At 40.8% G+C, this 16,999-nt stretch overlaps 1 protein-coding gene across 2 annotated transcripts in view; it reads left to right on the top strand.

Annotated features, from left to right (window-relative positions):
* Positions 1-16,999, top strand: part of kif22 (kinesin family member 22) — a 42,221-nt gene that overhangs the window by 803 nt on the left and 24,419 nt on the right. The window contains exons 1-6 of one of the 2 annotated variants that reach the window (XM_038991623.1): positions 34-165; positions 364-559; positions 767-894; positions 1,439-1,593; positions 1,936-2,145; positions 11,780-12,176. In XM_038991623.1, the coding sequence (XP_038847551.1) occupies positions 366-559; positions 767-894; positions 1,439-1,593; positions 1,936-2,145; positions 11,780-12,176 (1,084 nt within the window). In that variant the 5' untranslated portion in view covers positions 34-165; positions 364-365. Of the gene's footprint in view, positions 1-33; positions 166-363; positions 560-766; positions 895-1,438; positions 1,594-1,935; positions 2,146-11,779; positions 12,177-16,999 lie in introns of those variants that run through there. The other variant, XM_038991624.1, reaches the window with a different exon arrangement.

Genomic DNA, 16,999 nt, shown 5'->3' with positions numbered 1-16,999 from the left:
GTTACGGCCCCTTTGCCTTATCGTTTGAAAATATTGGGCGGAAGGCCATTTTACGATCGTTTGTCTTTTTTTTTTTATCAACAAATTCTGGCATCATTTACTTTAGCAAACATCTTGAACTTTTTATACAAACCACATTTTATAGAGAACAGGAGAAAACTATCGGTAAGGTTGAGTGTTTTATTCGCTTTAGATTCTCGACAACTAAACTGGCTAACGACGTCTAACAACAAAGATAGCCAGCGGTCTGCCACCCTATGTGTTTCAAGCTTGTTTGCTAGCTAACATTAGCTGGCTAACCCGTGTTTATTAGACTCTCATTATCACTTTCTAGCTAAGTAAAGGCAATTTCTTGTTTCATAGACATGGCGGCCCAGCGCGTGGCTGAGGACGTTGCGAAAGGAACCAAACAGACAGCCAGGGTTCGGGTTGCGGTGCGCCTACGGCCCTACATGCACATGCAGGACCAGAAGGGCGAGGGGGCCTGCGTAAGAAGACTGGATACGGAGACCCTGGAGATAATCAACTGGAGGAACGCCACAGAGACTCTGCAATACCAGTCAGTGGCTTTTTGCCTGATACAATATTAACCTTTAGTCATCACATGCCAGTTTATTTTAATAGTTGATTTTTTAAAAACAGATGTTGTTGAACATAGAAGAGGGTGTGTTTGGGGACCAGATGGATCACTTGCTTCCTTTCGTGTGTGTGGGGCACAAAATACCACAGGCAAGACTGTCCCTTAAAATTCTGTGGTGGGTTTCAGGTTTGACGTCTTCCACGGTGAGGAGACAACTCAACAGGAGGTGTTCCTCTCTTCAGTGAAGCCCATTCTGCCCCACCTACTGAAAGGACAGAACGCCAGCGTCTTTGCCTACGGCCCAACAGGAGCTGGTATGTCAAAGGGCTCTCCTTTACGTATTCCTTTGAGGGCGATACAAGGTACTGTCAATGAGTTGCTGCCACAGACTGATTTCAGGTTAAGCATCAGTACTTTCACTCTCATACGGCCTTCCACTGCATTTTTTTGCTCTTCCATCATATTTATATCATTGATGTTTCTAGAGCTGCTTATCAGCGCTGTGCGTATGTGCAGCTTTGAGTATACTCTAATGCAACGGTTCCCAGCCTTTACAGGGACCACCAAATCAGTCATAAGTTGCAACAAAAAAAATCGGGTCAAATTTCGAGTCAGTTTTAGCAGTGAACGTAACATATTAAAGGCATCTTATTACAAATTGGAAAAATATATTTAAAAAAATGTATGCATTCGGTACGGCCGCGGATCACGGCCTGAAAACCACTGCTCTAATTTGCATTATCAGTAATGGCTAAACAAGAGTGGTTAGCAGCAATATTTTATATCTGGAAGCATGCTAGAAAACTCCATTATCCACCAGCCAGCACCAACCGCCTGCTCCTCTATCTCCTCACCCAGGGAAGACCCACACTATGCTGGGCAGTCAGGAACAGCCAGGGGTGATCCCACGGGCGGTCCGAGGTGTCTTCAACCTGGTGAAAGCCAAGGAGAGGGAGCACGAAGGCTGGGACTACAGCATCGACATGTCCTACCTGGAAATATACAACGAGAAGGTAGGACTGGGTGGTCTGATCTTTTATGAAATATGCTTAGCGGTTTTGTTTGGTTATAATTGTTGCTGGTATTTATTGTGATGCATTGTGAGTGTTTTCATGTGTTTGAAAATATGTCATTAATTAATTTGTCATTCCTCACCTCCTCAAAACACATCAGGGGAGAAAGTCAGAAGGGAGGGACCTTAGATCCTCTCCAATGCATTTTTGAGAATGAGGTGGACACAAAGAATAGAAAGGGAAACTAATGTTGAATCAATGATTTGGTTTTATTTTACTGAGACTTTTTTTGGCCGTGTTTTTACATCTCATGGTCTGTCCCTGGATCCTTCCCTGTTCCAGGTGCTGGACCTGTTGTCTCCCAGTGCTCAGGATCTGCCCATCCGAGAGGACAAGGACAGGAACATCCTCATCCCGGGCCTGACCCACACGCCCCTCTCCTCCTTCTCCGACTTCCACTCTCACTTCATCCCTGCCAGCCTCAACCGCACCACGGCCTCCACCAAGCTCAACCAGCGCTCCAGCCGCAGCCACGCCATTCTACTTATCAAGGTTTCTACACACTCTGACTCCCATAGGTTTATATATATATATATATATTTCCCATGAATTACTTAGTATTAGATGCATAACATGACATAGATAGATTTACATAAAGCATCCCTCTGGTTGCTGCTGCTATGCTTGTTGGGACAATCTCGGGGAGGTAAAGACCTCTGTCTTTAATAGCACAGTCCGTGTGGCTAGTGATTAAGGCAACTCATATTTTGCAGTCTGAACACAGATTTAGATATCTCTGTAGCAGAGCCATAGATGGGTCACGAAATTATTCCCACCCCTCCCTTCCTCTTTCCCTCCACTCTCCATACCTTTATGCTTCTCCACTTTTCTCCCTTGCTCCTTCCCCACCATACCTTTATCGTTCTCCACTTTTCTACCTTGCTCCTTCCCCACCATACCTTTATCGTTCTCCCAGTTTTCCCATTCTTCTTTTCCTCCTCAATTATAATGGTTAATTCTAAATGTGGGCCTTGGTAATAATGTCCAACTGACACTAGTGGAAATGTATCGCTTCTCCTTGTGCTTTAAGCAAATTGTCTGAATTACTGTCTGACTATGTTAAATCTGAATTATTATTTTTGGATGATTTTTAATCTGGATTGGTTGATGCCAGTATCAGATTGGCTGAGAGAGATTTAGCGCAGTACAAATATAACTTGGCTGATAACTAAAACAACTTGCCCCAACTTTAAACACCCTGAAAAATGAACTATTTTAGATATTATTCTAACAAATGCCCCACATAAGTATACTGCCAATGGAATATTTTCGGGATACAAATCTTTCCCTTTAAAGACCATTCGATACATATCTAAATACATGGGCTCCGATACAGGAACGATGCGTTTTAGTTTGAAACGATTCGGTTTGATTAGAGAATGAATCAATGCACTAACATTCGTTGCGTAAACACATTCCTTTTCCATTCTAAATTAAAATCTGCTGCTGATGGAGCTCATGAGCTGGCCTCTGCGCTGGATCTGTCTGAGCTGACGTGTGTGTGTGCGTGTATAAATTGTGTGTCTATGGTGTATGTACGATGTAGGCACCTGATCTGAGCCATAAGGGAGACTAGGCATCTACCACTCCACTATCATCATGGGGTGGCGGGCGGTGGCAATGTAGCATGTTTTTTTGTGTGTGTGTGTGTCCGTTCTGAAATCACCATCACCCAGTAATTAACTTGTCATTTTTGCAGATTAAGTGTTTGGGCTAGTAATGTATCAATATATGTTTACAAATTAGCTATGACATAGCCAATGAATACTGTATATATGGCACAACTTTGAATTTCACATAATCTCAAAATCAAATGGTTTTGACCGTTGGGAAGTTTTTAGTGAGCTTCTTTTCCCTTGGTTTTGCTTCGCAAAGTGATTGATGTGCTCAGTTATGAAATTATCCATTTTACGCTTTATTTCTCAAGATGACCATATACGCTGATTGTTTAGCCTAAAGCAAAACTATTGCTGACGGTGAACCTGAAGAATCAAAATGAAATCTATTGTTAGCCCTGTTCGGCAGGTAGTCTATAGCCAGATGAGAGCTGCCTCCGGTAGCTTAATTTTATTCAAGTAAAACACAATTTTCAAGCGCGCATCAGGCGTTAAGGCCGAGCCCTGTCTCATCTTGTCCAGAACAAGTAACAAAAAAATCGAACAACAATCACCAATCAAACGATTACTCCAATCAGAATTGGATCAGAGAGACAAACATTGGAATAATATTCAAATCTATTTTTCCATGTAGTCCTACGTGCATATTGGCTACAGTCTCATGTACAAACCGATGCTGGCATGAAGGCGCCAGAAAATGTAGTCAAACTTTAATGAGACTTTTAATTACATAAATATATTTGACAAATATAATGAAGGATAATTAACATGAGCGTCTAAAGGCTTGATTCTGTCGGTATACTCGAGACACAGTTCGTTCAGATCAAATGGTCACAAAACCGGAGGGTGAAGGAGAGTGCCTTTTGCTCACAACACATCAACCACTTTGAATCTGAGTGGAGGTGCTCAGCATTTTGAAACGTATGTTTATAATTCATATAGTTCATATTAATAACCCATGCTAGTTGAAGCATCTCCCCCCTTTCTGACTTAATTTCGAACTAATATTTTCCTCTTGTCACATGAAACTAGTGCTGGGCGATATATCGATTTGATTAATTCAAATTTGTTTTTGTGCGATATGCCAAATGGCTGTATCACAAGAATTTAGGTTTTGTTGTTTTTACGAGGGGTTACATTATAACTTTGGAAAATGTGGCATCTCGCCCTCTGTCAGCCCATACTGAACCGAACCATGAACCAACGGCGTCACAGCACATGCTAAAAAGTTGTCCACAAATAACAATCCTGGACACCCTTTCCCAAGTTGTAACCATGCCCGTGAAGTGTAGCGGCAGACATTCTATCAAAATGGACAATGAGGTAGCCAGCTCAGCCTCTCGTGAGAATGAAATCATTCCCAAGGGTAGCAATGTTTGTTCTGTCATATGGAAGTGGTATGGGTTTGAGGTCAGATGTTCAGCAAATCAATGTCCTGTGCAAAGTGTGTCTCAAGACAATTGCCACCAGCTGTGGCAGCACAACTAACCTCTTCCAGCACCTGAGACAGAAACACTCAGTGGAATGGGAGGAATATGTGAGACTACACGATGCTGATGCTTCCAGTTGTCCCACTCCCAAAATGTCTGGTAAAAGACAATATACCATAGCCGCATAATTTTCAAACGTCAATCCATATGACAAGAACAGTTTGAGGTGGTAGAAGATAACAGATGCGGTGACTTATCATATAGCAAAATATATGGTCCCCATCTATACGGTGGAAAAGCCTGGCTTCAAAAAGCTGCTAAACACAATTGCCCCCAAATATCAGCTACCAGGCCGCAAGTATTTTGCGGAAGAAGCATTGCCACGGTTATTCATCGCTACCTGCGAACGAGCAGTGGTGGGGATAAAGTACCCAATTTATCATACTTGAGTAAAAGTAATTTACAAATGAAGCACGTGTGTTTAGTAAGTACGTGTGTTTAGTAAGTAGGGGTGACCAGAATGTTTTCTTGGTAAGTGTGTGAATTGGACCATTTTCCTGTCCTGCTTTTGATTGTCAGGGAAAATGTATGGAGTGAAAAGTACTTTTGGGGGGGGGGGGGGGTGTAGTGAAGTAAAAGTTGTCAAAAATATATAAATAGTAAAGTATACATAGTACTTTAAATAATTATTACTTAAGTACTTTAGCCAGCTTCTCTGTGACTCTTTCACAGTGGTGTAATGTGTCGTACTTTTCCACCACAGCCGATCTATGGTCGATCAGAACGTTGGAGCCATATCTAAGCTTGACAGTCCAGTATATAGATGGAGAATGGACATTGCTAAATGTATGCCTCTAGACATCATACTTCCCCGATGACCATACGGGTGAAATAATAGCCCAGGGTCTCAAAGACACACTGGCATGGAAGCTGAGAGAAGACATACGGTGTACATGATAAAAGCATTGCGCTTGAACAAGTGGACCCGTCTGCAGTGCTTTGAACACAGGCTTCACCTCGCTATCGGTAAGTGTGACATTGGATAATGAAAATGCATTCAAAAAATGAATCTTCAGACCAGCTGTAAACATTTATTTTATTATAATAATAATAATTTACCTCTGTAGCTGGTTGTAATTCTACCAATCCAATAGCAAATTAACCACAGGCATGTTTAAAGAATAACAACAATATGGACTAAATGTAATTGATTTGAAATCTTTTCAATCAAAAAGATTAAATATGTAATCATATAGGCCTATGCATTCCTAAACATTCCTAAACAATGTAGTAGTATTATACAGGGTGAAAAGTTTTTGCCAATATGTTTTTTGTTAAATAGAAATAAGGCTTATCAAAACCTGTTACATCACGATGTGTAGGAATGCTGTGTTTGTTACATTACTAAAAATGTTGCCATTCTAAATATTATTATTTATTTTTTTTACAGAGAATGGTGTGAAAGACCCTCGGATTGACCGTGCCATCGGGGTATGCAAAAAGGTTGTCATCAGCTTCTCCTTCAGCTTCAAAAATAGCAGAGATATGGTTTTGGTACCAGGTGGGGTTCAAGACAGAAGATGGTTGAACGAGTCCTGGAGCAGGAGAAGGCCATAGCACGGGTCATGGGCACAGAGAAGAAAAGCAGGCACCTGATGCCCAGCTGGCATTATATCAACGTTTTGGAGTCAGTGAACAAAGCCAAAAGCCCACTACAAGAATTCACTGATGTGCTGTCTGGAAGCTTGTGCTGCATCTGTTCAACACCTCCTGCAGCCAGAGGAGGGTGAGAACGGTCTCACAAAGCAAATCAAGAGCGCAACACTGGACTATCTAAATGACAAGTACGATGACCCTGCCAAAGAAGACCACCTGGATATGGCTTCATTCAATCAATCAAATGTATTTATAAAGCCCTTCTTGCATCAGCAGATGCCACCAAGTGCTGTACAGAAACCCAGCCTAAAACCCTAAACAGCAAGCAATGCAGGTGTAGAAGCAGAACCGGATCCCCGGTCCAGGAAAAAATGCATAGCAGATGACAAGGTTGAAGGCATCAAACGAAGAGCTGTTTTGGAGCTCCAGTCTCTGCTAGCTGAGAAGAGCACACCTCAGCCTGGCACAGCTCTGCATGTGCGCCTAGAAGCTGAACCTGTGGCTAAGAAGAGCAAGAAAATACTTGCAAGCATCTTCAAGAAGACCTTAACGTCTGCCTCCCAGTCAGAGGATGACACCATCAAAACTGAGCTGTCAAGCTAATTGACACAGACCCAGACACGGACTCGCTTGAGTGGTGGAGGCTTCAGAAGGCCAACTTCCCAAGACTGAGCGATCTTGTAAAGAAGTACCTATGCATTCCTGCTACAAGTGCCCCTTCAGATAGGGTCTTCAGCACAGGTGGCATGCCCTACATGTTGTAGGGCATGCCTCAAGCCATAATCGGTAGACAGGCTTGAGTTCCTCCAGAAACCTATAGGAGCAAAGTAAAATATTATTTTGTTTGACAGAAATTTAGTATTTGTTTTATTTTGCACATTTTCAGGAATACATGAGGCATGTTTTCATATTTAAAAAATATTATGTTCAATGACAGCCTGGCAAGTGATGGTGTTCGTTTGTTTATTTTGCACATATAGGCTTAATTGATACAGAAAGTGGCATTGTTTATTTCTTCATTTTAATGAAGAAAACACCTATTTTAATTGTCTTTTTTCCCCCGAAAGAAACACAAAAAATCGAGATACACAGTGCATTCAGTGCAAGATTTGCCAATCTTGGTGTTCTCTGGCAAATGCCAAACGTCCTGCACGGTGTTGGGCTGTAAGCACAACCCCCACCTGTGGACGTCGGGCCCTCATACCACCCTCATGGAGTCTGTTTCTGACCGTTTGAGCAGACACATGCACATTTGTGGCCTGCTGGAGGTCATTTTACTGGGCTCTGGCAGTGCTCCTCCTTGCACAAAGGCGGAGGTAGCGGTCCTGCTGCTGGGTTGTTGCCCTCCTACGGCCTCCTCCACGTCTCCTGAAGTACTGGCCTGTCTCCTGGTAGCGCCTCCATGCTCTGGACACTATGCTGACAGACACAGCAAACCTTCTTGCCACAGCTCGCATTGATGTGCCATCCTGGATGAGCTGCACTACCAGAGCCACTTGTGTGGGTTGTAGACTCCGTCTCATGCTACCACTAGAGTGAAAGCACCGCCAGTATTCAAAAGTGACCAAAACATCAGCCATGAAGCATAGGAACTGAGAAGTGGTCTGTGGTCACCACCTGCAGAACCACTCCTTTATTGGGGGTGTCTTGCTAATTGCCTATAATTTCCACCTTTTGTCTATTCCATTTGCACAACAGCATGTGAAATTTATTGTTAATCAGTGTTGCTTCCTAAGTGGACAGTTTGATTTCACAGAAGTGTGATTGACTTGGAGTTACATTGTGTTGTTTAAGTGTTCCCTTTATTTTTTTGAGCAGTGTATATCATACACACACATTTTTGTAATAATGACAATTGCAACAATACTGAATAAACAATGAACATTTTTATTTTAACTTAATACATAAATACACACACACAGCTCTGAAGTGACAATGATACTGAAGAGTCTGCTTAGGAGACAAATACTCTCAACTGTTTGAATAAAAATAGAGTTTAAGTTACCTGTGATGAATGTTGAAAACAAAAACTGTCATTTCTATATGCAGGAAATCCTATTTTAATAATGGGCATGGTAAGAATTGACGACCAAAGTGCGAGTCATAATTCCCATGACACCTTCTAGCAAAATCTGAAAAGCGGTTCCTTCATTTATTCCATAGGATATTTTTAGATTCACTTAAAATAAGGTCTGTGTTTCGTGTAGGCTTACACCACCGTGCCAATTTTATAACTGTGTAGATATCCATAGGACAAGGTAACTCTGATCAATATTGGCTAAATATAAGCGAATAATTTTTTTTGTAGAGTGGATTTATGAAAATATGTTGATATGTTACCTTATCCTAGTGGGATTTACACGGGTATCAAAACGTCGAGGTGGTTTAAGCCTGCACGAAACACAGACCTTATTTGAAGTAGATCAAGACATTCTCTATGGAAGACATGAACGGTAAAATAATGAAGGAACCCCTTTCAAGTTCAGCTGCAAGTTATTACAGGAATTATAACGCGTCGACTATTTCTCTCTAAACCATATACCTTTGACTAATCCGGAAACTATCACCTCAAACAAAACGTTTATTCCGTTACGTATTTTATCTAACGGGTGGCATCCATGAGTCTAAATATTCCTGTTACATTGCACAACCTTCAATGTTGTCATAATTACGTAAAATTCTGGCAAATTAGTTCGCAAAGAGCCATGCGGCCCAAGCTGTTGCATATACCCTGACTCTGCGTGCAATGAATGCAAGAGAAATGACACAATTTCACCTGGTTAATATTGCCTGCTAACCTGGATTTCTTTTAGCTAAATATGCAGGTTTAAAAATCTATACTTGTGTATTGATTTTAAGAATGGCATTGATGTTTATGGTTAAGTACACATTGGAGCAATCACAGTCATTGATTGATTGTTTTTTATAAGATACGTTTAATGCTAGCTAGCAATTTACCTTAGCTAACTGCATTCGAGTAACAGGCAGGCTCCTCGTGGAGTGCAATGTAATCAGGTGTTAGAGCATTGGACTAGTTAACTGTAAGGTTGCAAGATTGGATCCCCCGAGCTGACAAGGTTAAAAATCTGTCGTTCTGCCCCTGAACGAGGCAGAACGTTCCTAGGCCATCATTGAAAATAAGAATGTGTTCTTAACTGACTTGCCTAGTTAAATAAAGATTAAATAAAGGTGTACATTTTTTTTGTTGATAAATTGGCGTCCAAAAATACCCCGGCCATTCCGATTAATCGGTCGACCTCTAGTACTAAGTGCCATGCAGCTCTCTGCCCCACTTATTGCAGAATCGTTAACCTATATTTCTAACTTAACAGTTGTTTCTGGTGTTGTTCCTAAGACCTGGAAAGCGGAACATGTCCTCCCCCTACACAAAGGAGGAGATCCTTCTGACTTAGATAAATTGAACCGTATTTATCTTGGCTTTCCAAAGTTTTAGAATCCCTGCCCAACTCTCAGCTAATATATTTTTTTCTCATCCTTTTCTAAATGGGCACCAGTCTGGTTTTAGACCTGCTCATGGCACCATTTCAGCTGCTACGCTTGTTCTAGATGTGTTAAATTGCTTAGATCATTAAAACCATTGTGCTGCCTTATTTATAGACATTTCCAAGGTATTTGACACTCTTGACCATTAGATTCTCATTCAAAGGCTGACTGAAATAGGCCTAGATCAGTTCTCAAACTGAAGCCTATCTGTCAGATAGGACACATTGCGTGATTTATTATGGTGTAAACCAAAGTCTAGTTTCATGTATATTACTAAAGGTGTAATGCTGGGATCGGTATTGGGGCGTGTTCTCTTCACTATTTATATTAATAATTTTGGTCTATCTGTTTATAATATTCATTTGTATTCAGATGGCACATATCTATGCTATTGCCCAAACTGTTGACCAGGCTGTATTAGAGCTGTGATCTGACTTTGTTACCTTACAAAAAGTTGGTTTAAAACTTGTCCTTGATGTGGACAAGACTAAATATACAGTGCCTTCAGAAAGTATTCGCACCCCTTGACTTTTTCAACATTTTGTAAAAGTGGGATTTAATTTGCTTTTTTTTGTCGATGATCTACACAAAATACTCATGTCAAAGTGGAAGAAAAATTTAACATTTGTAAAATATAAAAAAATATATAAAAATATTTAATGTATGAAAAAGAACACACTTGATTATATAAGTTTTCAAACCCCTGAGTGTTAGAATCACATTTGGTAGCGACTACAGCTGTGAGTCTTTCTAGACTCACAGAAAGACTCACAGAAAGACTCACAGAAGACTCACAGAAGACTCACAGAAAGACTGTGAGTCTTTCTAGACTCTAGCGTTCCACACCTGGATTATACAATCATTTTATTTTAAACGTTCTTCAAGCTCTGTCAAGTTGGTAACTCTTCATAACTCTTCATATTCAGTACATAAAGTTAATATCTTTGACACATTATTTGAAGTTTTACTTTAGTGCCGTATTGCAAACAGGATGCATGTTTTGGAATATTTTTGTTTCTGTACAGGCTTCTTTCTTTTCACTCTGTCAATTAGGTTAGTGTTGTGGAGTAACTACACTGAACAAAATAATAAACTCAACATGTAAAGTGTTCTCAGGTTAAAGGCACTGAAATAACAGATCCCAGAAATGTTCCATGTGCACAAAAAGCGGATTTCTTTCAAATGTTGTGCACGAGTTTGTTTACATCCCTGTTAGTGAGAATTTCTCCTTTGCCAAGATGGCCCATCCACCTGATGGGTGTGGCATATCAAGACACTGATTAAACAGCATGATCATTACACAGGTGCACCTTGTGCTGGAGACCATAATAGGCCACTCTAAAATGTGCAGTTTTGTCACAGATGTCACAATGCCACAGATGTCTCAAGTTTTGAGGGAGTGTGCCATTAGCATGCTGACTGTAGGAATGTCCTCCAGAGCTGTTGCCAGATAGTTGGCTTGTTCTCATTAAAGACCCGTAGATCACTTCATTACTACCTTTTTTGTTTGCCAAACTATACAAGCTTCCCACTTACCTTATTTAGTTCTTAAAGTATAAAAACATGACATAAGCAACCCTGTGAACGGGTTTGGTAACTCTTGAGGTTCCTCAGGTCTCCACCGAACTAGGTAAATCCGCTTTTAAGTTTTTTAACGCTCCACATTTTTGGAATCGCTTACAAAATGCATTATGTTTGGATTTGCTCAGTTTAAAACTCTGACAAATGAGTTCACGAGGTGTGCAATTGTTTTGATTTTACTTTTGATAACTTGTTTGTGATTGATGTTCTAGTGTACTTCGTATTGTAGTTTTATATTTTCTTTTATGTCTTCAGGGCACTATTGAAAATGAGACACCTGGTCTCAATTGGGCTTCCCTGAATAAATACAAGTTAATAGTTCCTTCTGCCTCTCCCCAGGTGGTGCGGACACAGCGCAACCCCCCGCACCGGCAGCAGACAGGCAAGCTCTACCTCGTGGACCTGGCCGGCTCGGAGGACAACCGGCGTACGGGCAACAAGGGCATCCGCCTAAAGGAAAGCGGCGCCATCAACCTCTCCCTCTTCACCCTCAGCAAGGTGGTGGACTCACTCAACGCGGGCGGCGGAGGGCGTGTGCCCTACCGTGACAGCAAGCTGACGAGGCTTCTGCAGGACTCGCTGGGCGGCTCGTCCCACTCGGTCATGATCACCAACATCGCACCCGAGTACACATACTACTTTGAAACCTTCACAGCACTCAACTTTGCCGCCAAGTCCAAGCAGATCGTCAACAAGCCCTTCGTACGGGAGACGGTGACCGTGTCGTCTGTACAAGGTGAGAAAGGGGGGTGAAATTCAGAGCTATTTATATTATGGGCCCGTTCATTGCAGGCAGCAAGTAATATGGCACAGCACAATTATAGATTTTGATGGATTCGAGTTTTGACAAGAACCCTGTGGTGCTAAAATGACTCACCCCTTTTTTCCTGGTGGTTCTTGTTTGACATAAAATTGTATTAATCACAACAACAACAACATTTTTTTTTTTGCAATGCAGCCTAGACCGCTCTAGCAATGATTGAGTAAATGGAGCAGGCACTTTGCTCTTCATGCTTTTAAAGGGGCTATGCTCATTTAGACTTTTTTAGACAGCTATGTATGTATGTATGTTAATGACTCCATTATACAATCATACAATCAATTTGACATAGTTTTTGCCAATCTAACTTCCAAACAACATAATGGTAATAATTTATTTGAATGGTAAATCTCTACTGATGAACTGGGTAAATCAAGATGTAGCCTCGGTCTATTCACAATACAGGTGAATGCATATTATTCAAATGGAGTGTGTGTGAGCATTGAGTTGAGCTTGTTTTAGCTACAGATTACTAACTATCCCTTCCATTTAGGACTTCTTATATTGGCAACTATTAGAACATATTATTTTGTTGAACTGATCAATAACATAGAAGCATTCTCTTTTATACAAGTGTGTTCAGTCTCTTTTACGAAAGTAATGACTCATTTACGAGGCAGAATTTGGCTGTCGAATCTGACTGTGCTTATGGAATCTAGTAGAAACCGGACGGGAGTCGAGGTAGACTAAGAAGTGATTAGATTGTTTGGTGACGAGAGAGACGAGTTAACGTTTGTGGTCGCAATCAGCTTTGACGTCAACATATTTTGTGTTAGGGTATGCATATTATCACACAAAAAGTACTAGGGAAGTGAATTCAGCTGTAAGCTAGCAAGGAAAGTTAGCTTCCAGTTTTAATTGTAGCCTAGCGGTATCGTCTTGCATCATAAGTGTTCTAGGCTGTATGGACATTGTTTTGCCTACAGTAATGAACAGTTTCAACATTTCTACATGCCGTGGTGCATTATTCAAGTGTGTTAACTTCTGTGCAGCGTGACTGGGGAGCTAACAATGCAGCCTAGACAGCTCTAGCAATGATTGAGTAAATGGACCAGGCACTTTGCTCTTCATGCTTTTAAAGGGGCTATGCTCATTTAGACTTGATCCCCTCAATCACGTGAGACACATTTGAAAGATGAACTGAACGTAACAAATCCTAGTACAGAACCATTATCTATTTTTGAAAAAGTACAGCATTTACAGAGTACCGTGGAACACTAGTAAGCTGTAATGTATTATGGAAACTATCCCAAAGTTAAGGTTCTTTAGAAAACCCAGTTGGATGATTCCCAGAAACAGGGAATAAGCTGGGAGGGAACCCTCTTACCAAGATTTCTTAAAAACCTGGGAACTTTGAGAAAGTTGACATTTTATAAAAACCCAACTCGACGTGAGCATGTGCTTATCCTCCAGCAAACTTTAGATAATGTGTACGCACAGTTTCTAGTGGTTGAAGTATTATGTCGCAAGGCAAAAGTAGTAGCCTTGTGCAAATGGGGAATATGAGACTCTTAGGTAGCCTAGCTAAATATAATAAGATGTAAACATTTGCCGTTAGTGAGAAGAGTGACACTTTATTTATGTCTCTGCATTCCAAAATAATTAGAAAAATACATTTCCATGATCATTGCAGAATAAATTCCTCACCTTTTCTCACTATTGTGGTTTCATAGGCTACTTGCAAAGTAGTCTATAGGCCTACAACAAGTTAGTATAGGCTACCATTCGTCCCATCTCTCATTTAATTGGACCCACATCACAGTAGTAAATTAGATGAGCTATTTCAAGTATTTTGCTCTATGCGATCCAATCCGAAGCGCAGTTTAACGGTTGAATAATGTTTCAACCTTTCCATTGGCATTTGTAAGCTAGACCTACAGTTGAAGTCGGAAGTTTACATACACTTAGGTTGGAGTCATTAAAACAAATTTTTCAACCACTCCACAATTGTCTTGTTAACAAACTATAGTTTTGGCAAGTCGGTTAAGACATCTACTTTGTGCACAAGTAATTTTTCCAACAATTGTTTACAGACAGATTATTTAACTTATTATTCACTGTATCACAATTCCAGTGGGTCAGACGTTTACATACACTAAGTTGACTGCCTTTAAACAGCTTGGGAAATTCCAGAAAATGATGTCATGGCTTTACAAGCTTCTAATAGGCTAATTGACATAATTTCTGTCAATTGGAGGTGTACCTGTGGATGTATTTCAAGGCCTACCTTCAAACTCAGTGCCTCTTTGCTTGACATCATGGGGAAATTAAAAAAGAAATCAGCTAAGACCTCAGAAAAACTATTGTAGACCTCCACAAGTCTGGTTCATCCTTGAGAGCAATTTCCAAACGCCTGAAGGTACCACGTTCATCTGTACAAACAATAGTACGCAAGTATAAACACCATAGGACCACGCAGCCATCATACCGCTCAGGAAGGAGATGCGTTCTGTCTCCTAGAGATTAATGTACTTTGTTGCGAAAAGTGCAAATCAATCCCAGAACAACAGCAAAGAACCTTGTGAAGATGCTGGAGGAAACGGGTACGAAAGTATCTATATCCACAGTAAAACGAGTCCTATATCGGCATAACCTGAAAGACCGCTCAGCAAGGAAGAAGCCACTGCTCCAAAACCGCCATAAAAAAGCCAGACTACGGTTTGCAACTGCAAATGGGGACAAATATCATAATTTTTGGAGAAATGTCCTCTGGTCTGATGAAACAAAAATAGAACTGTTTGGCCAACATGACCATTGTTATGTTTGGAGGAAAAAGGGGGAGGCTTGCAAGCTGAAGAACACCATCCCAACCGTGAAGCACGGGGGTGGCAGCATCATGTTGTGGGGGTGCTTTGCTGCAGAAGGGACTGGTGCACTTCACAAAATAGATGGCATCATGAGGTAGGAAAATGATGTGGATATATTGAAGCAACATCTCAAGACATCAGTAAGTTAAAGCTTGGTCGCAAATGGACATTGACCCCAAGCATACTTCCAAAGTTGTGGCAAATGGCTGAAGAACAACAAAGTCAAGGTATTGGAGTGGCCATCACAAAGCCCTGACCTCAATCCCATAGAACATTTGTGGGCAGAACTGAAAAAGCGTGTGCGAGCAAGGAGGCCTACAAACCTGACTCAGTTACACCAGCTCTGTCGGGAGGAATGGGCTAAAATTCACCCAACTTATTGTGGGAAGCTTGATGAAGGCTACCTGAAACGTTTGACCCAAGTTAAACAATTTAAAGGCAATGCTACCAAATACTAATTGAGTGTATGCAAACTTCTGAGCCACTGGGAATGTGATGAAAGAAATAAAAGCTCAAATAAATCATTCTCTACTATTATTCTGACATTTCACATTCTTAAAATAAAGTGGTGATCCTAACTGACCTAAAACAGGAAATGTTTACGAGGATTAAATGTCTGTAATTTTGAAAAAACGAATTTAAATGTATTTGGCTAAGGTGTATGTAAACCTCCGACTTTAACTATACATATGAATATTGTAATGTCAAGTTTCTTGTGTAGACAATATTTCATTTCTAAGCATAATACATACAGTTGCAAGAAAAAGTATGTGAACCTGTTTGAATTACCTGGATTTCTGCATAAATTGGTCAAACAATGTGATCTAATCTTCCATATATAACAGACAGTCTGCTAAAACTAATAACACACATTGTTGTATTTTTCTTGCCTATTTTGAATACATAATTTAAACATTCACAGTGTAGGTTGGGAAAAAAATTGTGAACCTCTAGGCTAATGACTACTCCAAAAGCTAATTGGAGTCAGCTAACCTGGAGTCCAATCAATGAGATGAGGTTGTAGATGTTGGTTAGATCTGCCCTGCAATATAAAAAACTCACAAAATATGAGTTTGCTATTCACATGAAGCATTGCCTGATGTGAACCATGCCTCTAACAAAAGAGATATCAGAAGAACCAAGATTAAGAATTGTTGATTTGCATAAAGCTGGAAATGGTTACAAAAGTATCTTTTAAAAGTCTTGATGTTTCAGTCCACGGTAAGACAAATTGTCTAGAAATGGAGAAAGTTCAGCACGATTGCTACTCTCCCTAGGAGTGGCCGTCCTGCAAAGATGGCTGCAAGAGCACAGCGCTGAATGAGGTTAAGAAGAATCCTAGTGTCAGCTAAAGACTTGCAGAAATCTCTGGAACATGCTAACATCTCTGTTGACGAGTCTACCATATGTAAAACACTAAACAAGAATGGTGTTCATGGGAGAACACCATGGAGGAAGCTACTGCTGTCCAAAAAAACATTGCTGCACGTCTGAAGTTCGCAAAAGAGCATCTGGATGTTCCACAGGCAAAATATTCTGTGGACAGATGGAACTACAGTTGAGTTGTTTGGAAGGAACACAACACTGTGCGGAGAAAAAAAACACAGCACACATCAAAACCTCATCCCAACTGTAAAGTATGGTGGAGGGAGCATCATGGTTTGGGCTGCTTTGCTGCCTCAGGTCTTGGACAGCTTGCTATCATCGAATGAAAAATGAATTCCCAAGTTTAGCCTTATTCTTCTGCAAAATGTTTATCTGTCCGCCAATTGAAGTTGGGTGATGCAACAGGACAACAACCCAAAACATAGAAGTAAATCAACAGAAGAAAATACGCCTTCTGGGGTGGCCCAGTCAGAGTCCTGACCTCAACACGATTGAGATGCTGTGGCATGACCTCGAGAGCAGTTCACACCAGACATCACAAGAATA

Source organism: Salvelinus namaycush, chromosome 4 (assembly GCF_016432855.1).
Source record: "Salvelinus namaycush isolate Seneca chromosome 4, SaNama_1.0, whole genome shotgun sequence".
Taxonomy (NCBI): domain Eukaryota; kingdom Metazoa; phylum Chordata; class Actinopteri; order Salmoniformes; family Salmonidae; genus Salvelinus; species Salvelinus namaycush.
This window is presented reverse-complemented; position numbering and strand designations above follow the sequence as displayed.